The 25,703-nt window shown below is 33.5% G+C and overlaps 1 protein-coding gene across 2 annotated transcripts in view; it reads right to left on the bottom strand.

The window, feature by feature from the left end:
• The window catches only part of LOC111425263 (zwei Ig domain protein zig-8-like), a 175,884-nt gene extending 151,757 nt beyond the window's left edge, over window positions 1-24,127 (bottom strand). For both annotated transcript variants that reach the window (XM_071197688.1, XM_071197689.1), the window contains exon 1: window positions 23,415-24,127. In XM_071197688.1, coding sequence (XP_071053789.1) covers window positions 23,415-23,520 — 106 coding nt within the window. In that variant the 5' untranslated portion in view covers window positions 23,521-24,127. The remainder of the gene's footprint in view (window positions 1-23,414) is intronic.
• Between the last annotated feature and the right edge of the window lie 1,576 nt (window positions 24,128-25,703).

Genomic DNA, 25,703 nt, shown 5'->3' with positions numbered 1-25,703 from the left:
CAATTTTTTCAGTTTCCTGAAGCTGGGGTATATGATACCCCACCTCGTATGCGGAGGGTTAAACAGGAACATGACGCGATAGATGACTCTATCAAATCCTATACGAGATGTTCGTGCTACCTAAACTAATATGGCTCATAAAAGCTACAATGGAGAATACTAAAGCAAGGGTGCGAATAAACAGTGAAGTAATAGATCTACTAAAACAGAGGATGAGCTGTTTCCAACTCTACTTAATTAAATGCATGAAATCATCATAAGATCATAAGACAACTGGATGAAGAGGAGATGAATGCTTTCAACTGAAGAGCCACGCCAAGGAAGCGGAATTGGAGATAAACACAAACACAGGACGTAATTATAGATTCGGTATTGGAAAGGCATATGGGGATATGTTATGCAGGGATGGCACAGTATAGAAATAAACAAAAAATAATAGAAAAAAAGTGAGTATGCTTCACATTAGCTACCGTATTCAGATCACAAGATTTACACCGACAAACAAAGATGAGAATATATAAAACAAACATTAGACTAATCGTAACATATGATAGCAAAACATGAGTTCTGCCGAAAAGATCAAGTATAAGCTTGACATCTTCGAAAGAAAGGTATTGAGCTTTTCAACGATATCGCCCTCGTGCTATTCATCAGCACACATTGAGAAGAAAATGCAACATTTTAATTTCTCATGACTTAATTTCTATATTTTCTTTTCGAAATTGTTTTCAAATATCTAATATTCTATGAATTATCGATGTTATTTTTGTTATGTTATATTTAATTATCTATTTTATCTTAATAAAATCTGAAGACATTTTCCTTTTTTCATGTATATTGAAAAATATTAACCTTTTACTTCGACTTTTAAGGGAGCGCGATTTCTTAGAAACCATTCAAGATATTAGAACGGTTCTGAGAATTTAATTTGTTGGCTATATTTTGATCAATAAAGCCAGAACATTGTTGCTTCATTTTTATTATTAACCCAAAAGGAAATTTATAACTCAAACACATAGCAGTTATTAATTATCATTATTATTAGAAACCAATTACGATGTCAAGAAATAGTTTCGTGCATTTAAATTGTGTATTAATTCTAGATAAATTCGTCGAATTTTTCTTTTCTATCATAAATAATAATATTGATAAAAACATGAATTCAATAAATGAATTCGAGTAGACAGGTTTAATACAAATTAGAGACTTTTATGTCTTAAGGTAATTAAGTGTCTAAAACGTGTTAAAATTTTTAATTATGCAATAATAGGCAATTCGAGTATCAATTAAATTAATCTATTAGTTTGTGTGATTCTCCACTTGGAATGATAAGATTAAATTTCAAAATAAATTGATTTACGATTTTAACTTAAATATTAATTTAGGATGATGTTATTAATCTGCGATTCCGTTTAGAATCTGATTCTAGAAACGTTATATGGTACACGAACATGGCGGTAATTACCGTAGATAATCTGCTCGTGTGTCAACAATAGCGCCATTATAATGAATCATTATCATCACGTGCACGCAGATTCTACAATAAAATATCGCGTAATGTGAACAAACAATAGGTCTTTATGTTGACATTAAACCGTTTATTACATCACTGGGTACGATACACGTTATAAAAATCGTTGTAACGCATATTGAAATAAATATGGATGTTGTATATAAAAATCCTCTTTTAGAATTTCGGATTATTCATTGCCTGGACAAATCAATATCGGTCCTACGAAGTTATTCAACTTTCGTGATACGCGCACGGCGATGTATACATATGTAAATCGGCTGGCACCTTTCCATGTGTTGTTCCGTGCGACTTGTTTGGTATTCAGTATGCATGTATCGCTTACATTCATAACAAATATTTCGACGGTAGCTTACACGATGACTTGCCCCACAATGTTATTCACCGTGGATCCTGTATAAAGCAATTTTTGAATTGTATGTATTGAGAATCAACCAAATTTATTTTTGATTTTATGTCATATCACACGGAAATTTTATTTAAGAATAGAATAATATGCTAACAAGTTACGGTTAGAATTTTAAATTTACATTTCATTTTAAAATACTTTTATATGTATGTATGTAGAGAATAAAGAATAATAATTTATTCAATAAAATATAACGAGGTCGTCATTCTTAGTATGCAGAATGATGCCACGTCATGGATTTTCTTTGGATCAGAGAGTGCATCAAGATTACCGGAAGTGGAGGCAAGCATTTCTCAGAGATGCATCGTCCTCATTAAAGAAACTGCACTCAAGCTCTCACCCGGCTAAGCTAGACTACCAAATGGCGTGTTTTCTATCCTCTCTTATAGTCGTCGATAATAGTTACATTCTCTCCAAAAATATTTCGTATAATTTAATGGAACGTATAAAAATTTCACATCGGGCAATAAAAGCAATTGATGAAAGTGATAATGTTGTGAATTAAAAAAGTACGGTGGATTGTTGGGTAATCGGATAGAATAATCAACTGACTGAAAACAACAAGATAAATACAGTCGTTTTACGTAACAATTTCGTTTGAAATCGATCCAAAAGCCTTCAATAATTATAGATGAAGTTATTTTGGCATTCTGTCAATATAAACCTCAAATCAATAAATAACCCGCTTATAAATATCAAATATCTAAATAAGATATCGTAAAAATCAACAAAAATCCGTATCGTTCATAATACGATATCTAAACCCCACGCTACTCATTCTCCTCTGCTTTTTCTTTCGAACGATGAAGCTCCGAACCCTCATCTAGATTGGAGCTTTTAACGTAGCCTTCCAATAGGGAAAAAACACTCGATAGCGTCTTCCGCCATTACTTCCCCGTCATTTTATGGTTTTAATTCACCGATCGCTTTCCGAAAGCAACGTAAAAAGGAAATTTACGCGATCGTCGTGACAAGAAAACGCAATTTCAAGGCCAATCGTCGTCCCATCCGTAATAAAAAAAACTTGTTAATCGCGGTCACCCGAACTTTAATTACGATGGGAATCGTAAAAGCTTGGTTAGTTTACGATAGTGCCTTCATATCTTTTCATTCCAGACGATGACGATGCGAACATATTCAACCAAGTTCTAATTACCATACGGCACCGATTCTTACATAAAAACAAAACGCGACGCATTGAAAGCTCCCGAGCTGGTGTAGCTGGTGTAAACTATCAGGGAAAGCTCGCTAATTGAACGAATGGGGTAAACAGACGTGTTCAAACGAGTCGTGTGCACGTGCGTTTCTCATCTCATTTCCGAGATCCAAAGAGGATTTGGCAATGGGAAGTTGTAGCACAAAAAATATGGTATTTCGCGCTCATTAAGAGTACATGGCGCTATTGATAGTGGTTGCATTCATTACTGTATGTTTCTGAAATATGTGGTTTGGTTTTATTTAGTTGCACATCAAACTTATTACATAACATTTCAAGCAATTTCGATATTCGTTGAGAGAGTGGAAATTGATGTTGAAAGTATGTGAATTATTGAAAACATATAAATTATTCTATTGGATTTATTTCCGCGTTCTTTTTTGCCTATAATCGTGCTTTATATTCATGGGAAGCGAAAGAAAAAACCCGCAAAATCGCATGTTTATGTGGAACGATAAAAAGCGCCTCCAGGGCGAAACATTCCGTTCGGGGATATGCTTTTTTATGAATTAATCTCTGAAAGGGATTTTTATAGTGAACGCGATAAATTCCCTCCCTTAGGGTGGATATTCGAGAACTTTCTAACATTATCACCGAGTTTTGTACATTTTACGACCCAGGCAGTTCACTTTATGGTCGACGCTGAGCAGTCAATAGTTCTCGTATAGTTTTCCAACTGCGCGAATGTTCTTGACTTTTACATACATTCGGTAACTGTGTTAGAGTTATTTGGGTTGCAATTTGTGCGGTTCGTGTTCGCCGGCGGTTAAGTTCGTTCGTATTTCGAACGATCTGTTTTGCCGCATACCGAGAGAAAACTGTAGATCCTCCTCAAGTGATATAAAATAGAACTAAAACGAACCAAAAAAAAAAAGAATACGTTGTATAGACGGGGAATAAAAGAAAACGCTAATTTCGCAATAAATATATTTTAAAGCGACCGGAAACGATTAAAAAAAAGTATTCTATGCGGGTGGCATTAATCTTGATGCGGTCCAGAACGTTGCCAACAACCAACGCGGGCAACGTCTCATAATTACATTTAGTAATTAGGAAAATGAAAAACGAACGCGGCGTAATTGAAAATGATTTATCGCAGATTAAAGTAAGTATAAAAGTTGTCGTTTTCGTATTCATCGGTTTCGGAACTAAACAGATAAAAACTAATTTATCGCTGTAATACCAGCAACCCTTATTAATCGAAACTATAGTAAAACCTCAATATAACTAACCTTATTAAAACGGACTTGAAATCTAACTGACATAAGTATATTACTTTAAATCTAAATATCAGCACTTATAGATCGAGTCTAATAACTGGATAAATCACAAACTTTTATTGCATTTCAAATACCGACGATACTGATGCGAGACAGCCATTGCGAGATCAAACATTTAATATGTGCTAAACGTACTACAAAGACAAAATCGTAGGTGCAACTACACTGAGCCGTTACATTTCGCTCTCTGTTGTTCCTGTTTACATACTTAGCTTGCTCGGAGGAGCAGCACTTTGGCGTCATTCAAATGTAAGCAGTTTGGTTTGAGTTGGATGGCCCATTCGGAATATTGGGTGTGTGTAACACAAATGGTTGACATAACTGGTGTGTGTGTCATTGAAAGTTTTCTAATGCATAGAAGTTTAGTGTGCGAAAGAGTGAAGTCGGTGAATATGTGAAATTAACGGTTGATTTGGAAGGTTGAAGGATGTTCTGTATGAGAGGGTGGTTTGCTACAAGCATATAGAGATAATTAGATTATCTTCCTTTCGGATATAACTGTGAAAAATATAGAAGGACATGAAGAGCGTTTGTAGAAATTAGAAGGAAAGTTAAAATCCCTGTTTTGAAACTTAGGTACGGCAGGATAAGGATGGTGACAGCAACTAAGTGAGGTGGCCATGTCCAGTAAGGGCATTCAGCTGATAATGGGACATGGTCCATTCATTTTATACTTGAGAAAGTTTCGACTGAGATATGTGTGTAGGGTGGGTGAGGACATTCTGCAACATATTTTACAGGAGTGTCCGGGTGGGAGGAGAGCGGATAGGAGAAAATTAGAAGGAAGAGAGAGAGAAGGGGGAGTTGAATGGGATTATGGATGACAACGATGTGGGTGATTGAAACTGGTTGGCGGCAGGAGTTGTGTTTGGTTATGAAAGCAGCACCAATAAACACTAGGTATTATTGGGAATTGCAGTGGCATATTTGATCGCCAAAGCCACACCCATGAAGTAGGTGAGATTAAGAAAGCGTGACTGGCAAATAAGATGTATGGTAAGTGAGTAGCCTTTTTATAGTTTTGTTGAAAAGGAAGGAATTGACATGAATGCAGAATGTGCAACCATGTATATCATGGGATAAAAGAGGGAAAAGAATAGTTTCCTTGATCTGCAGTAACAGTGCAGATGAGCAGGATGCAGATCGAAAGGTATAGATTGATAGACTGGAGTTGTTATAACGACTTTAATCTATCTATTTGTTTTGTCCACCATTACATCGTTTTATCTATGTACTTGAGATGAATTCACGTTTATTGCTTTCACAAATTGCTCATTAAATGTTTATTGCTTTTAGACAATAACACTACAACGATTACATAGACCATACACCAGGGATGAATTTTTCTTTCTGGGGTTGGGTTGGGTTGGTAGTATTGGAGAACAAAGAAGTACAAAAGGACAACGCAAGTGGGACAAAAAGTTACAATTCAAAATCGATTTATAAATAAATTGATTTATAACAGCCATTAGAACAGGATTTGGAACAAATGACTACTTCTAAAGTATGCAGAGAGTCATCGAGAAGACAAGAGAGTATAACAGACTGTTGTTTTTTGGTGTTCATCGATTTCCACAAGGCTTTCGATACAGTTGAGTTGATGGCAGTTTTGCAACCACTTCAATAATGCAGAGTCAATTATCGATACACCAAACTTCATTATAACAACTACAAAAATGTTATAATGACGGAATGGACGCATAGTAAGATAAGGCGATACAAGGTCCCCCAAATTGTTCATCATTATCCTGGAGAGTACATTTAAACAGCTAAAACAGTAATCATAATTTATGACAAATTTTGTCAATAAACAACATTGGAGAGCAACTAAGAGAAGTATATCGTAAAAGATTAAATTAATTAAATTAATGTTCAAACGGTCCTTATAATAACTTGATGTTATTCTAAAATAACATTTACTTTACATAAACATTTTAATCTTGAATACAATTTGCGACATCTTATCATGAATAGAACCTGAAATTGCAATACACATGCATTGTGACATTACAAAACGCGTGCTCCTATATTCGGTGAAATATACTTTGTTTACGACTGTATTTGCATTCAAATGGAATGGCTGCTATAAATATTACACATGTATCCACTGAATATTATTATTATAAAAATAATTGGAAGAGAATTGTTAAATTTAATATGCTTTTTTATAAAAGAATATAAATTTGAAAACTTTTGAAGGAATGATAATCTAATATTATACGAAAAAGGTCTACAAAATTATGTTTTTTACGATAAAAATAGCACAAAACCGAATGTTCACCTTCATATGAGTGGGTTGAAATCGAGGAAAAGTGTCGAAGTTACTTTATCGAAAGGCGCTAGGGAGCGGATGCTCCGAGAATCTTAAATAGGTGGTTGAAACTCCTTGGAGCGGTTTTTATAGCAAAGAAATTTACAAATACTCTATATAATCCAGACGTAGTCGTGCAAACCGCTCTTATCCCCACCTAATAATAATAACTCAACCGCATCGTACCCTTGGAGAGTTTAAAAGTGTATTATGGAAATTAGGCACTAAAACGGTGTTGCTGTTCAAACTAAATTTTGCACGGAAATCTATTCATTTTCAACAATATTTTCTTCCGGTGTGATTAGTTATGAATAGGTAACTACGCTGCCTTAAACACTAATTATACGGGGGTTTACATTAAACCTAGTTAAACTCTTCTGAGACGATGCTCCTCTCATTTAGCTCTTAACTTACGTAGTCACTTTCGTACTTTGTTTAAGTTAAATTTTATAATTGCCGGAAGGTATAAAACTTTACTGGTCGATTCTTGAATAAAAAGTTATGACTGTTGGACAGATATTAGATAAACTTTATACAAAAGAAAGTTCAAAACTAAGTTGAAGGACGTGGGTGGTCGTCTAAGTGTATGCAATAAATATTACACGCTGTTTTAGACTAGCCCATTCTAACAATGGACTGCTCTCTGGAGAATTGCTAACAAGACTGCACCACCAGTGGAAACTCGGATAAATTACATAATAGATCTACATTGCAGTTACAAACGTGTATTCTGCAAGAAGAGGCGGTTAAGGAAACGTTATCCGGTTTACAGGAAATGTTCACAAAAGATTAGGGGTGAGGAGAAATGTTTAAGTTAAAGATTCACCAGTTAGATATCACTAACTGTAAAATTTTCTTAGTTAAGCGGAAAGAGCAATCTGTTTTGAACAAAAGCTTCTTTGTGCATAAAAAAATCGATAGCAATCACCCTCCCAAAAAAAAAGAAGCGTGATGTTACCCCACTTGCCGAGTTCCTGTCTTGGTTCCCTTGCACAAAGGCGAAGAAGTAATTTAATTTGGGACCCTCTTTCGATAATTTGATAATGCATTTTCTTGCTTGCCTTCATTATACCTTTCACGTCTTTTTGCCCTCACTTTCGTTACCCTATTACTCGACTTCGATGGCTTACGACCGTAAATGATCACAATTTCTAACACCTATACTAAAATTTAAAAACGTATAAAAATAAGAAAGAGTATGATATAATTATTTTGAAAAATGATTATTTAAAAAAAAATATATTATGAGGAGTTTTCGTTGACAATTTCCCATCCAAATATACATACATTTCCTCCCCACAGATGTGACATCTCTATATTCATTTCCTTGAGTTACATTGAGAGCAGGAAACGGGAATCCCAGGTAGGCCCCCCAAAATTTCCTTTCATCCATTCCTCTTCGCTTGGACAAAAGCCTACCGTAAATTTTACCCCCTTATAGGTGAATATGCAACGATTCACGTGTCAACGGATTGATATTCCTTGTGTTTTCTCGTCAGAAAAGGGGTCCTTACTCGTATTTGGTGTCCTAAAGGATGGAGACGAGGGATATGTCGTAGATATTTATCGTTTTTTTTGGCATAGCCTTCGTTCCTGAGGGGTTTCATAGCCTTTCGTTTTGTCTTCCCTTTTTGCCCCTCCGGTGTTTCAAGGAAAATTAATGGCCGCTCTCGCCTTCCGGTTTGTTTACCAGTGATTTGTTGTTTAGTTTTAATGCCGAAGCGATGTAACGTCTCTCCTACCAACGGGGGTCGTTCGTTTTATAAATCGGTGGTGATTGTTTTCGAGTGAACCTACATTTTAGCTAGCGTTTCACCTTAAGTGGGTTTATAATCAATTTTAAACAAACAAAGTGGACCTCAATAAATAATTCTATACTTCCAATTGAAGTTGGAACTTTTAGAATTTTTTAAAAAGAATTACTCAACTCTCAAGTGGGGTCATGTTAGTTCGTTTGCACAATTTGTTAAGATTAAATCTCCCCGGAGGGTTGTCATCACCGTTGAGGAGGACGCATTTTGAAGGCGCCGCTTTTCTTTATTATGCAAATGGAAGCTGGAAATGTCGTTTATATTAAGTGGGAGGCTGTCGTCGCGGTTCAACCCACTTGTCAACACGTCCTCTCTACAATCCACCGACCCTGGTACTACAAACGTGCTCACCAGAAACGAGCGACAACAACGTTGACGTCTAGTGTCCTTCGAACACGTGACAACAAATATTTTGTACTTGGTTAAAATCTAACATTGTCATTCGACGTAATCGGCCATAAAATTTATCATAGGCACAGGTAGTACGACATAAAGGATATCCTTAAGCGGCTGCCAGTGATTTTTTACGACCTCAACGATAAGATTTGTAGCCGAATACATTGCGGAGCTGGAACGACCCTACATGACTTCCTATCGCATTCTAGGGAGATTTTAGTTCCAGTTTTATGTATTACAACCAGTTTATGGCCAAACAAAGAAGTAAATTTGCAAACAAGTTATTTTAACGTCAAGAACACGCAGCTGCTTTTTGCATACATATAAGAAACCGTATTTACTAAATAAGGAATAAACGTCAATTTTATCCGCGAGGCATTTTGGACCCTTGTCTTACGTGGTTACCTAGCGATGTGTTGCAAATGACATTTTAAAATGTGGGTCGTGGCGGACGTAGTTACCTTCGTCAACCCTCGTTTTGTCACCACAGAGATTTCTATTTTCAGTATTAAGCAGTTGTAAAATTGAATCTTTATTCTATGCTTATTTTAGGTTTAGGGAACTTTGCTTTGAATTAGAACTTGTATAAAGAGTACTTAGTCATTTGAATAACATGAACCAAACTTGAATTCAATGCCTTTATATAAATTATTAAATATTAGAATAGTTACGACGGGGTTAAACTTTCACAAACGTTTTAGCTCTGTATTTGGAAACTTTGATGTTTGGATAATGATTGAAATGTTGTGTTAGAAATTCAGTATTTTATAGTTTAACAGTTTGCAAACATGATTATCCAATAATCTTGTTGATTTGTACGAATGTTCCGACAATTTATCCGGGAATAACGTCAAAGTAAACGAATTAGAGTTATATCCGATTTGTCTTGCAGTTATATAAGACAGATTGACGTATGTTCCTAAGGATAACCGATTGTGGGGAGCGGTCGTTTACCGTCATACGAGCAAACACGTGCAGGGTAAGACCCAGGGGAAGAGACCCGTGCAACAGTTGACAGAACCGGGCTGTAGATAACGTAGAGACGCCAATTAGCGTTCCTAATGAACTTGGTCATTTCTTAATGACCCGGTAGCCTGCCAACTCCATCTAACTTTGCTAATTGGAGACGAACTAAGAAAAAGAATATTACAGCTCTTTCGAATCACGGACGGTTCTTGTATCTGTCTCTTGTTACGTCCTTGTATAGATTTGCATAAGTTAAATTGAAGTACTCCGGGAACATGTCTTCATTCTCGTTCTACACCTTCTTGTTTTCGACATAGGGTTCGAGTTCCTTCGCGTATAAATCCATTAGTATTCATCAGTCTCCATAACGGGGTTAAGTCTAAATAGAGGAAGAATTAGGGCCTTTAATAATTTAGAGTGAAATCGAGAGAATAAAGTTACTGCCAAGCTGGTAACATTGCCTCCTCGGTTCCTGTATCCGAACAATTCTGAAAGTGCTCCAGGCATTCCCAAGTGACTCAGAAACTTAGTTACCATCAATTAATATTTGAACAATACCGATGGCCTCATCGCCCAAATATTTACCTTATATTTTCCATTGTTTTACTTTTACAACTTCTAAAAAAAATAGGCAAAAATAAAAAGTAGATTTAAAAATTTTTCGCATTAATTTTCTGTTCTAAAACGAATGATTGATTGATATTATAGTGAATAAAATACGTCCATGTTATTCTAGTATATTCTGTCAGTACCGATAAAACTTGGGACCAACGCTGAATAATCACTTGCAAATTAATTTTTAAAAATGTTTTACTGGAATCGATCCGTTTCAGCGCAATTTATTGCCTATGAACTAATCGTAAATCAAATTATTTTTTGTTGTTTTGTGAGGAAAATATCAATTTGGGTCAAAACAAATTTATTTATAATTTAAAGTGTCAGCTTTAAAATATATGAGCATTTCTATTTTACAGAATCAAAACAATGTTGTATTAAAATAATGAAAATTGCAAAACTTAGTACTTAGTAAATACTTAGTATTATATCTAATAGTGTTACGAATACGACAAAACAAATAAAATTTAACAAAAAGAGACCCGTTCAAAATGATTTGTTCAAAATTTAAACCATTTTAACAACAAATCATTCTCGCTGTATAGATTCTTACAACATAAAAGTAATACTTTTGGATTTTTGTCATTTGATTAAACATGATATTAACAGAAATAAACCATGCGGAGAGGGGTGTTCCGTCCAATCGGAAAGGATGGTGCTGTTGTGTGTTTCAGAAAGGACGTCGCGCCTTTGTTCCTTTGTGTAGGTAATATAATGGCGCGACGTCCAGTCTGGAACACACTAGCCGGATTAGATTGAATCCCCCACTCCCCGCATGTCTTTCTTCTGGAATATTGTAAAAGCGACAAGTTTGGAAAAAAATGAACAAATGTTGATGCTTTTTAATCTCAATTTTTACATTTAAACATACTATTATGGAGTACTTTGTTGTAGAAGTAACACGTGTTCATTTTCACGTTTCATTTGGTGTAGTAAAAAAACATGGGAAAACAGTGCATCTAAGAAGTTTCAAAATATATTTTCTGATTTTGGTTCTATGATAAAATTCAATCATTAAGAGAAAAAGAAAATATTTATTCAAGAAAAGATCTTGCTTAAATCTTGTAGTATATTAAAGAAGTGTTGATACTTAATAATTGCTATTCCAACGAATTACAGGGAATAAAACTATTAACGACTATAACAAATTTATAGGAAATATTAGCGTAAAGTGAATCATAAATAAGGAAAACGGTATCATTCTTGACTGATTTAATGGCCGAGTAATCGATAGTTTACCGACAATTTATGGATAATGATGACGTAAATTGAACGTAAAATAGGAAAAATTGATCCATAATATACATATAAAGAACAGAAAATTGGTCTACAAACGTGTAACTAAATAATTGCCTCATACCATTTTTATATCTAAAACTACAAACGCTTTGTACAAACTTCTTTTTTGTATTTTACTTCCCCATTTCATCAAAATGTAATAAAGAAAATAAAACTTTATTTTTCAAATAGTTATCTTTAGGTTTGTAATGATATCAAATTAAATCGCCGATTTTTAAATTAGACTTTTATTTTGAATACGTTTGAAGTTTGAATTAAATTGTTTTTGGTTGATTGATTTAGGACAGCAATTTATTTTTTTATTACCACATTGATACCATCAATCCATTATTTGCTGTAGAGGAGCTATTGTGTTTGAAATTTAATTTTTTTTTAAATATCCGGAACATTTCATTTGTGAATTGTGTCAGATTCATAGCAACGATAGAAAGAATGTCAGGATGTTATGACAAACAAATATCGATTTTATTTTTTTAATGAGGATATCTGTTGAGGTTGAATTTGTGATGTAGTGCTTTGTAATGTAATAGTCTCTGGTGTAATCCTTTTAACAATATAGGATTACCACCCAATATCAAAACAGCACCTCAACTATATGCCATGATTATAAGCATCAAATAACACAACATTCAGATTATTAGAATTTAGTAATTCTTTGAATTATCTTTAATATTTTTAGGATATATACATATTTTCATAATTGTATTTTTTGTATTAAATTATTTTGCCCACTCAATTTTGAAATAAAGTTACTCGAGTTTTTCTTCCATCTGGTGGAATCCGTTAAGTAGAGTAAATAAAAACCATTAAATGTAAAAACCCATCACTTGAATGAACTCCTCATCTGTGGTAGGTTTCATTTATTAAATAACTTTTTATTAAATTAAAACTTATCGCGTGTTTATTTTCGCAGCGCTGTGTTATAAAATAAACCAGAGTCAGAGACAAATTGAGGTTTATTTTTTTTAATTTGTTTTTATATACTTTTATGTAAAATAATATACATTAATACACAAGCAATTCAGTACTTCTAAAAATTTTTTAATTATTTAGAGTTCCTTCAAATGAGTTCAAAATTATTTAATATCAAATACAATACTACAAATCTTTTAAAATTGTTCAAACTCAATTTGTATTGTTTGATGTCTTGGAAATCATTGAATAACTCAAAATTAAAAAAGTTGCAAGAGAAGTTTAAGAAAAAATGGTGTTTATTTTGGCACGTTGAGAATATTTGTTGTGAAACTCTTTTATATTTTCTTTTATGACATCTCAATATGAATTGCAAATGATGAAAGTTCAATGCAAAATTTTTTAGAAAAAAAGCGATTTGATTTTACTGATCAGGAAATGTTTTCCCCATGGATTGAGAAAATCTTATTCGAAGTAGGTAAATCATGTTTACCGTTTCTCATGAATATCGAGCTATCCCGGTAAAAATGGTTTTCAGGTTAATGAAGTCGCGATGTGACGCCAGCGGGCCGCGGTAAATTCAATTTTATTTACACCCAATCTGATATCATGCAGTTTATAGCCTGTTGCTCGCACGGCACACAGATTTTCCACTAATGCTATATATTTCACCTGTCCCCAAGGGTAGAAGGGCGGGTGACTTCGGCAGAGCTTTATCGAGCAGACCGCCGCCCGGTGCGAAAGAGGAAGGATTGTTTTTTTTTATCCTTCAGCCTGTCCGATTTCCGGCAGTACGTCTTTTTTTCTGCAGTTAATCTGGACCCATTATTCAAGTAGCGTGAAAGGTACCTTTTGCGAACCTCTTAATCATTTTTATGCTCTCCTTTTCCATTGTATTTCTTCATAATTGACCATTAGTAAAAGTATTATTTTCGAAAAAAGTGTTATAGAAGAATTTATTTTATAACAAAAAAATTTTACTCAACAAAATAATTGATGTAAATTCTAACAAGCGTTTAAAATAACAACCCGCTATTTTAAAAACACGTACACGTACGTAATAAATAAGAAATACTAATTAATATTCATACAGAAATACTGTTCACTTTTTTAGCTTTAATTAAAAATAACCCGGCGGCTACAAATATAGTCGTAATTGCTGTAGTACTACTTCTTAAATATCGTGTGGCCGCTTGTTGTTCAAAAAATGCCATTTTTTGTTTGAGATTGCGTGACTAACTAAGATTAACGACTTCAGACTTGGTCCTTAAGAAAATTAGCACTGTGGGGTGGATGTCATTTGCCTAATATGCAAAACAATATTACAAAACTTAACGATAATTCATCGACATAGAAGTGACAAGCAAAGTGGGAAATTATCATTAATGTTCTTTCAAAACTATGTTAAATCTATCAAAAGAATTTTTTGCGAAAAACTCGTTAAGGAAATAATTTGCCTTAATACAAAATTAAGAAATACACGACTACTAGAAACGTGTTATGTATAAATGCCAAAAATTTTCTGGTTAATTATCATCCCTATAATGTCCTTCTACTAAAATTAATGGTAAGAACTTAATTGAAAATGCAAATTTTACAGGTGTCTATAAAGAGTGAACGAGCGGATCGTATTTTTAATGGATTTTTTAAGCTTTGCTATTTAGTGGGAGGTTTTATTGCATATTTAACTTGTATATGTTTGTTTTTAATGTTATTTTTGGTGTACTTTTGTTTTTTTTTAATCAAACATTTTCCAACTACAAATTAATTCTTTTTATCTTATTTTAGGCTGTATCTGCGCTTTCTTGAATATTTTTATATTATGTGCCCTATCAATATTGGTATGCGTTAAGACAGAATTGTGAATTGAACTATGGAAATACTTTTAATGTTGCTATTTAAATAGACCATGCCTACGGACGAAAACCCACCCAAATCAAACAGCCAGGTCTTCAATGAGATCTATAAACCTGAATAAAAAGAAAGAACTGAATTTGGATTAAAAGCTCCAGATTTAGTTTTGTAGAAAAACTACACTAGAAGAGTACTGGGTGAAGGAACTATGATGTTGTAGAATAGTTGCGCAGCTCTACAAGACTCAAATAAAGAACCAAAAAGATTAAGCTGGTAAAACTACTTTGTAAGTAGTCAAATAAAATAGCACCACATAAATACACAATACATGTTCTGAAAGGTGATCAAGTTAAAATGAAAACGCCCTAACTTCATATGTGTCAACTTAAATAGAATCCAAGTTTAAGAGTAACGGTGGAAAAGCTTCTCTATATTGTCAAAAACATTTAGTGTTGTTTCTAATGTGTTTTGAAATCGATTAAATAAAAAAGAAAGAATGTTGGGTATGTTATGTGAAATTTTTACACGAATCGTCATCATTTTGACTCTAGTCTTTGTGATTAAATTTATGCCACGACTTACAGAAACACCCTGTAACGAATTTGAAATAGTAACGTAGTGTTCGTCGTTTGTCAATTAAGATATGTGAGAGTGGATGTGACCACTATGCATTTAACAACACTTGCGGTGGGACGGTTTTAACTAAATTGCACATTAAAGATATATTTCGATTTAAAGTTTTATTTAGACAAGTTATATGGTCCACCCACGTTAATCCAGAGTCGACAATAACGCCGAGGTACTTCGCAGGGGTCGTTTTGGTTGACGTTTCGTAGCGTAAAGTTTATCGTTTGAGTTTTTATTTCGATTAAGCGATTTCGTTTATACTTAACTGATCGATCTGCTACTTCAAATAAAAAGCTTTTGATATCGTTGTACTGACAGTGCCAATATCTGTAAGCAGTGTTAATTCTCTGTTTATATTGAGAATTAGCTTTACTCTCAGCACATAGCCATTTAGAGATCAGAAGAAGCTCGGTTTTGTTCTGATCAGGCACGGCATAAGCTAGTCATAGACCATTATGTTACAAACTCTTGTTTTTCTTCTAACTCTTTTGCTAGCCCTAGTTAACCTCTACCTATAGAAATATTTATAGAAATTGGGGTATTGTTTCATTCAATCTCTGCCAACAATTTATCTAATACGATATTCAAGATTCTTCAGCTGTGACGCTGAAGCTGCAATGCAAAAATCATTTTATTATTAATTGTATCAAGCAAATCAAATACTGAATACCGCATCACAAATGCCATGATATTAAAACTATAAACAATATATATATTATGCTGTATTAACAATAAGTCAAATGTCTTACTAAGATTCGAGCTTCATGATTTTCATCCGCATTGGTATGATTTTTGTTATGTTTAACTCATCGAAAAAGTGCACGTCAAGGCATTTGCATATTATTCTGAGAGTAGCAATAGCTGCTCTCATAACTACTTGGGGACCTCTAATTCTGTCATTAGAAAGACTTAGAGCACTTCTCTGTATTGAATTGATTTAAGAAATTTTGTGGATGTTGAATTTGGAAACAATCTAACAACTATTTCAGGATGAATAGTAATTGAATTCATCATGAATCACTAAAATTACACTAAATTGCATTTGTTTTATCTTTATTGGTTTCAATATAACTGTTGGTTGATGTAGTTTAGTGTAGGTGGTTGCTCTTTTATATTAATCTGAGTTGTGATATTGATAACCCAATATTGGTAACCCAATATTGGTAACCCACGCCTCTCCCCAAACGCTTTCAATATCATTTGATTTCAGTTTCTGGTGTATTGCTGGAGCCCGCCTAAACGGGAATAATACAGCAATTAAATTGTTATAGTTTACAATAGGCTTGTTCGCACAAGCTGTTTGATAGTTTTCGGCTGGTTTAAAATTTGAAATTTCATTTGTCACATATGTCACAGTTACATGTCACATAATGCAAACAAATCGGAAACTATACTGAAATTGAATAAATAGCAGCTAAAAATTGTTTGTAACGCATTGTGAGAAAAGATCTTCTTTATATCAAGAAAACTTATGTTGCAAAGCAATTTACCAAAACAAAGAAGAACAACAGAGTATGTCATTATTTATTTCTTTCCTGAAAGTATTTTGTTTTTGTTCTTGCCGGTTTTCGGATCACTTCTGCTTGTTAGACAATTACTTATTTCTGGAAAGTTACATTAGAAAACGTCCGACGAAACGAACCGTATATATCTCGGATCTTAAAACAAACGACTTGGTCGCTTTTCGCTCCGCAGGACCTCGTAATTGCAAGAACTACTGTCAGGATCGATCGGATTTTGGCGCCGTTCGGTTACACCCACGACCAGCCTTAATTACTACGGAATAAGTCACTGTCAATTGAAATGCATGACACCGAGCGACCGAACAGGGAAACAATAAAAAAACTCTCAGTTGAACGTTCAGTTCCTATGCCTCTGTCCTCCTATTGCAAAATCGCGTTGTCAACTGCAGGTTCGCAATCAATTTTGGCGTGGTAACACACGGCAATCGTAACCGTATTCAGTGACAAGCGAATACGTGTGCAATTTTAGTGGATTTCGATCCGAATGTTGTCCTAGAGGTAATTATGAAAACCATTAAGATTTGTTCAGGAGAGTAAATAAACCCAACCCAACCCAAATAAAGTTTTTTCTATATTGTTAAATAACACGAAACTCTTATTAATCTGGTTAACATAACAGAGCAGTCTCATATGATAGAGTTGAAAAGCTTGACATGCAAGCACTCACGTTATGCGTCATTAAATTACTGATCTGAACGATTAAGGCCACTTTAATATTGTGTTTGCACCCAACATTTATTACGGCCCGTCACGTTACTTTCATTATATTTTCCCATTTTACACACGATATCATCGTATGCGTTGAAAGATTGACGAATATTAATTAATCATCATTTAGTATTATTTCGCTATTTTTTAAGATAAAGTGGTTTTATTATTTTTAGAAAGTCGTTTTCGTCGATCACATTTACGGCGAATATCTCGATATAATGCGTATTTTTTTCGAACCCGAGAAGATTTTTATCCTGTCACCATGAGTGTACATCCTTTCCGAACCCTCATCCATCTCTTTTACTCCTGCTCGTCTCGAATCAGGAGGTTTGGAACACGTGAGTTTGTTTGATGTTCTTTCGTTGAACCTTGACTTCGTCGATTTACTTTCTCCATGACCTGTCACTTTATAGATGAGTTTCCCTTCCCAAGCAGCGAAATTAATACATCAATCGAATCGATTTTTTTGTTAACATTTACTTTATTTCTTATAATTTCGTTGAAGACGAATCGAAAAAGTACCGCAATTTTTTTCTAGGGTATTAATTACTATCGATTTAATTGGATTTCTAGTTGTAAGAACGATTCAATTCCCCGAACATCATATCCTTATTGGATAGTTCAAAAAACACTTTCAATCCACCGACCACAACATAGTGTATATGTTCGACCTTAGTATATAGTTACTATGAACTTTAGGGCGTGTGTTAGCGAAAATAACTGACCCGATATAAGCCATTTCCGGGAAACTGGAGTTTCCACGTAAACGTATTTTATAGCATTATGAGCTCCTCGTACAATAAGCAGTTTATCGTCAATACTTTGTCCTCGCAATTCACGTTCTTTTTAAAATTAACTGTTTGGGTCCACCGAGGGTATAGTATCGATCCCATCTGTGGTCAGACGATACATCTGTCATGGAGCAAATACTCCTGATACCTAGCCACAAAATTAACTAGGGATTTCACCTAGAATGCTAAGCGAAAAGGAGGACGCGAGAAACCGACGACGACGCTGAGAACACCCTCCTAAATGGGTTCTGATATTACGGAAGTTATTGGAACAAATGATTGGATTTTAAACGCTACCGCGAAATAGCTTTCCGCTTCGTTCTGATTTATATTCCGGATTTATCTGCGGTCGATTAATTAGAAATTGAGTACGGAGCTACGAGCAAAACGTTCGCCGTTTAAAAAACAATTTAAAGCCGCATAAACGTTACGTTACGACAGGGTATTAACCTAGTTCGATCATGTTTGTGATTGTTTTATTTTTATTTAGCTTTATACTAAATAGGATTACTTTAATAGATTAATCGGTACAATTTAATTTAGATACAATATTTTATTTTCATACTACAAATGAATCGTATGTTTTTTTTCAAAGTTGTAAAAGTTACCACTGTGAAAGAGTAAGTGAAATTAAGACGCGCAAATTAACCTTTTCGAAAACGTTTATAGCCGATCAGGTTAATTAGGTTGAAGAGAATTTGAAACTAAAATAGTACTAAAACTTTAATTCCTTGTTAATACTGACGAAATCAAACGAATTAATATTAAGTTACAGTTTATGCTTGCTCAAAACCTGTATAGCGAATACACCGCTATTATTAGCAATAAACATTATCAATATATCCCGGGGTCATTTTACGAACAGCTTAATAAGACATGAGATTTGTTGAAAACCGTTATGGCTACACCTTCAACATATGAACGCGATGCTGATTTATTATGTGATGTCAATATTTGACGTAACGAGGAAACGTGATTGGGAACCAAAACACACAGTATATCAGCGATTAATTGGCTTCAATCTATCAAATAGAAAACAGAACAGAAAGCTGGAAAAGAAAGCAGAATGCAGAAACAGATATATTTTGAATTATAAAAAAATTAGGAAACGCAGGCACCAATAAAAGTAAACAAGTCAATGTGTTGTACGAAGATACTAGAAAAATAATCACAGAAATTAGAAATATAGAAGAACGATATTACCCAATCTGTCAAAGATGAGAGAAGAGATATTTACTTTGAACACATAGAAGCTAAGTTAGCCCCGGACATAATTAAAGATGAATATGCACTACATACGCTTACGAATGCAAAAGATCTGCCATCAGAAATTCTGAAACTGATAGAGGACAACCAGATTCATATTTTGATAAAATTAATAAATACCATATACCAAAAAAGAAGAGTGCTAATGATAATCCTAATGACTAACTCATTAAAAGTGTTGTTGAAAGTAACCCATAATACAGAAAACTAGATACAGACATCAGCGACACACAATTTGGGTTCCGTAAAGACTTAGTAACAAGAGATGTACTGTTGGTAAACAACGTCATGGCACAAAGATATCTAGACATCAACCACGACCTATACGTATGCTATAGATCAGAGGTGAGAAACCTTATTGCCATTAGAGACCATTTGTAAATTAAGCTATAATAATGGAGGCCGCATAAGTTGATACACCATAAATTCGGCTTTTGTGAAATTATAGCACTTTTTGCATAGCTTTATAGATTAGCCTTAATTAAACTAGTTTTAATTTTAGTCATAAAGAAAAATGTTGGATCGTAGCAGTACGTACTTCCAAAGCAGGATAATCAGAGACGTGCATGCGTAAGCATGGATATTCAACAGCATTTTTCCAGATTTCTATGGGATCCTTTTAGCGTCAAAAAGGGATTTGAGGATACTATCTTCCTCAAAGTCAAATATCTAAATTTGTAGTTCCTTGGGAGCCTGGGATATATACACGAAATGTGGTTGAAATACTAGTTTTATAGCAGGAGTGTGTTCCTCAAAATCTGAAAATCTTTCAGTATATTCTTCTATTACAGAATGCAGAACAGCATACTCACCAAATATTTTATTTTCATATGTCTAGTCGTTCAACATTTTTGCTAACTGTGGGAAATGTTCTGCAGATACATCCGAGCAAGAAATGTTTCAAGAAATGTTAATTTTTTTCGTAATACTTAGATCTTTTTCCACATTTACTGTATATGCTTCGATTTACCTTGCAGGTAAATATTTAAATTGTTTTGCTTTATCAGGATATCAGACAAAAATTCAATGTTTTCCTTGTTCTTAATAAAAGTTTAAAATTTGTCGTCGTAAAGTTAACACATTTATCAAAACTTATCCTGTAGATAGCCAATTGACAAACATTTTTCTTTAATTTTTGTCAAAATTAATAGGATATCAAAAAGAGAAATCCATTGTTTTTATTTGTTGTCTATTTAGAACACGAATCAAGACTTTAAAATTCCTGGAAAAACTTGAAGCGGTTATACTTAAGTTTGTGTTATCGAATTGCATCAAGTTGGCGTAATAAGAAAAATTTGTAAAGTACCAACCCTTTGATAACAGAATCGTTTTCCAGCAAACGGTAATAAGAGTTCGAAGCGACTCGAGAAACGTTTGGGATTTTCAAGGTATACACACACAACTGATTGCTGTGTTAACTCGATGGAAAAATTCGTTCTCAATCCACGATGTCGCAGTCAAATCAGTGCAAGGCGCGATCAAGTGAATTACATGGCAGACATACCAATAAAAATTTAGCTAAAAATTGTCGTCTTTAAAGATACAGTGTACACGAAACTTTGATGACCTATGGTTTGATCGATTTATTATTGTTGTTATAATTTCTTTCTTTTGCACTTGTTATTTCATTATTATTAGTTATGTTAAAGATCTGTTAGAGAAATCGAGAAAATTTGCTTACTTTAATAATTACAATGCTTCATTTTAGTGATTCGATATTGATAAATTGAATTAGTTGATAAAAATATACATAAACTATTTTAATGATTTCAGACTAACTCATCTTAGTCCGAAAATATCTTAATCAACGCAGAAAATATAATTAAATTATTAAGAAATAACAATGAAGAAAATGAGCTTATTAAAAAAGCTCTATTGATCTAATGCCCGCTTGTTACATGTCAGTTAGGTTGTTATTATTATTGTTATGTTATTATTATAATATTATCGTTGTCAGTGTTGATGTAACTAATGTATCTCTGCAAAGACGAACTGGAAGTTGACCTCCGGCAGTATTTTTTGCGTTGGAAAGTGTATGGTTATGGATCTGACAATTTAGAGAATAAATGCCAGGAAAACTATATAATCGCTGTTATAATCCTTGAAACGAACATTAAAAGGTTTTTGATCAGAAAAGAAAAAAAAATGCATGATTGATGCAGCGTTTGATCAAAACCTATTTGTGATCTACTCCAGTATTTGTGTGTAGATTCGCGAGATTAAGTTCTTAATTTTAATAATTAAACCATATATTTCTAGCTTTGATTTTGTTTGTCAAAATAAGTACTTATCATATTTTGTATTTATAGCGGATTATAGAGCAAGCCAATTTAAGTGTTCCTCACTTAGTTTAGATTTGAATATTCGATCCAAATATTATTGCTGTGTTGCTACTCTTGTAATAAGTTAGATCAGGGGACAATCAAGATTATAGAAAAGATGTCATAGAGTTGCTAATATATTGTGTAGCTGTTAATTGCGTTGATGCAGCATCGCTTTCCATTTCTTGATAACAAGTTATCAGTTATCAGCAGATATCACTACTCAGTTTGGAAACTAATAACTTTGAGTTGGTTGTTAAATACTTTTCATATTATAAACAAAACATGTTGAGAAAAAGAAGTATCTCGCTGAACATTTAATATGGTAGTGGTGTAGAACTATATTAATTAAATCTAACTCCGAATACAACTAGATTAAGTTTAACAATAATTAAGATTTAATTACAGCTGGCGACAACTTCCACTTTTTATTCTAATAATGAACATTTAATATGGTAGTGGCAGAAAACTATATTACTTAAATCTATCTTCGAACACAACTATGCTAATTTAACAATAATCAAGATTTAATTACTAAACTTAATAATAATAATAATTAAACTTAATAACTAATTCATCAACAACGGCCGATATAGCAAACAGATTCATCTTCTTTCTGAACAAAAAAACACTAATATCAATTCAATAAAGTTCTCTTAAAATTGTAATAAATAATACAGTTTTCTCAAGACAAAGTTGAACGGGAACTATTTTTTCAATTACGTTTTATATCTAAACTCATGAAAAAATCATTAAACTCATTAAAAAATTCCACTTATAATTTAAATTATGTTTTTTCTTTTCCTTTCGCTTTAAAATGAAATATTAAAATTTTAATTTGAATTAATTTTCTTCCAAATACAGAATAATAATTATTATTCCTAATACATAAATTATACACATTCCTGTTTGCTTGGTTTAATACAATCGCAAACTATTGTTCGGAATGTAATTAGAGGAAATTTACATTTACAATACCGAAATTATGTGGTGCGACCACTGAGAGTTTGTAACGATTGTTCCCGGTTTGTAATACAATTAAATGCAGCTTTGCGTTTATGTTTGATATTCAATGTCAGCTCGCTTTAACTTATACGTATTCTATATACCACTCAAAGAGAAAATAATTATTTCCGCGTAATGAATATTGTAGTGTCATACAAATCACACTTTAGCTGAAAACAATACGTCCACAAACACGAAACAAACATATTTCCTATTATCACAAGATTATATTTTGAAATTAATTAACGTTTAATACTCCTAATGCACTGTGTTAAATCGTGCGTGTATATTGAACATCACGGTCCTTGTGTCCATTGTATTACATGTTTACCTAAAGTACCCTATGCGGTACTAACTAAACTCTGACATATTAAATTAAACATGACAAGCCATCATGCGAGCACAATTAACGTAGTGTATATTTCACACACCTTAACGCCAAGTAATTTTCAGTATAAAGAAATCGTTGTGATACCAATTTACGAATTCAAAATGGCGATTGTAAATGAAATCAAGATTTAATAAACAAAATTAGTTAATGATATAAAAAAATTTAAAGAAATCACTCACCTATAAATGCTGCAGTTAAAACGCCGAAGAAGATTAGTGCTCCTACTCTATTTTTCTCCATCCTTTCTACGATCGAACACCTAACACTTGCTAAATACGAAATCATTTTCACTATAGACGATGGATTTTGTCAATCCAAAAAGAAAACACAGTTTTAACTTTCACCGTGGGTACACCAATTATTCTATATAAGAAAACTCTTCAGTAAAAGTAACAGTTTAATTTATTTTAAACACCTCAAGTAAATCCAGTAGGAGATCACAGGAAACGAAGTTGAAAAGTGATATACGCTTTATCTACTTTTGTTTTAAAAAGTTTTACGATAACTTTTAACCATTACACTTATTTATAGAACGACTGCTAATAACATATACGTGATGATTTTATTACTATTGTTACCTTGTTTATTGTTTCAGTAATATTAACTATGAATAGGGTGATGGTTCTATATTATATTATTATGAAACTAATTAATTTAAATATTTTGCTTTGCGGTTGTTTCTGGATTAGTTTAGTTTTTAGGTTTGTTCTTCTTTATACTTTTTATAACGTCACTAATTTGTTATTTACAACGAGAAATACGGTCGATTTTACGGATGGTCTCCTCGGGAGTACTATTTTTTCTTGGTTTTGTTTTAATAGTTTCGGTCCGGTGGACGAAAAATACGCGAAACACGGAAAAGACACATTTTCCGACGACGCTGGTTTCACGGGCGTCGATTTGTTAGTGGCGTCCTGGCGCCAGGAAACGTCGGCGGCGCCAGAACGCGCCTGCGTCCGTGAGGTTCGTTTTCCAAAAGTCCGGGAGCCTTACGATGCACGGAACACCCTGATAATTGAAAACACGAAAAATCCCGTGCTTTGAACTATTCAACAGATTTATTATGAATAAATCAACAAAATGATGTCAATAAAATCGTTAATATTTCACTTTTAATGATATTAAATTCACCGTGTTTATTAGTACATGTACATTAGTCGAAGTAATAGTAGATTGCATTGATATAACCGTGCACATTCATGGCGTTTACCGTCAACCGTAACTACGATTTGTAGTAGATTTATTAAGATTAGATGTGATACATACAATATAGCAATATTCCATTATGCTATACATGGTAAGTTTACAATGTATTGCAGATAATAATTAGACATTTATATCACTCATAATCGTCTTAAATTGTGAAAAAAGATTTGACTTGAAGACTGATTTTACTCTAAGTTGCAGAAACCGTAGAAGTATGAGTCTTGTACTTCATCCTTATCACTCAAATATATCAGAGTACAAAATACTTAATCTTTGTGCGTTTTTCAAATCCAGGTTTATGTGTTTATGGTCATACATTCTGGTTAGTCTATTGCAGTTTCATATTTATTTCCTGAGACGTATTTACCAACTGAAAATTTGTCTCAATCGTTTTAGCTCACTTGCCGCGTAGGTAGATCTAGAGTCAGTCTATTTACATTAGTTGATGCGAATATAAGAAATTCTTTAATGTAAATCTGGGGCAGAATGAGAGACTTAATTATGGAATCGTATTTACTGACAAACAAAGTTCATTACGCTTTAGTGTTCACCGTTCTGTTAGAATGAATGTATAAATCTTGACAGTCTTACAAGAGGACGCAGCGTCATAAATTAAGTATTTGAAAAACATCTGGAATAACTGTTGAAGAAATTAACGAAGTTTCGTCTAAAATGAAAACGTTACTAATCAAGCTATCCTTACACTCATTGTACTACAGCAGATAAATTGCTGGAAACGATCACCACATTGCTCTATAAAAAGATTCATAACATCAAAGCTAGAAAATAAATATGTGCTCTACCAGCCAAACTCTTATTGAAAAAACCGCGGTGTACAACAAATCGCTATTTCTCCTATTTATGGACTTCTACAAAGCTTTCGACATGCTCGAACTAAAAGCTACCATGGACGCTGTGGAAAAATACCGCATCGACTATAGATATTCCAAACTCATCCACAATATGTACATAAATGAGACAAAGTTAAACTACATACAGATAACGCATTAAAACAGGAGGAGGTGTATGACAGAGTACACGGAAACACCGATATCAAATTGGTCGATAAATACGTAATATCTGGAACATGAAATACGAATATACTGTTATAATCCTGAGACGTGTGAGTTACGCAGAAGGATCAATCTTGGGTGGGCAGCTTTGCAAGAAAAGATAAATGTTCAATCAATGCATACTATCTGTGCTCATATATGGAGCTGCAATCTTGACTTTAACAACGACTTAATCAAAGGTTGACAGAA

The sequence above is a fragment of the Onthophagus taurus genome, chromosome 7, assembly GCF_036711975.1.
Source record: "Onthophagus taurus isolate NC chromosome 7, IU_Otau_3.0, whole genome shotgun sequence".
Taxonomy (NCBI): Eukaryota; Metazoa; Arthropoda; class Insecta; order Coleoptera; family Scarabaeidae; genus Onthophagus; species Onthophagus taurus.
This window is presented reverse-complemented; position numbering and strand designations above follow the sequence as displayed.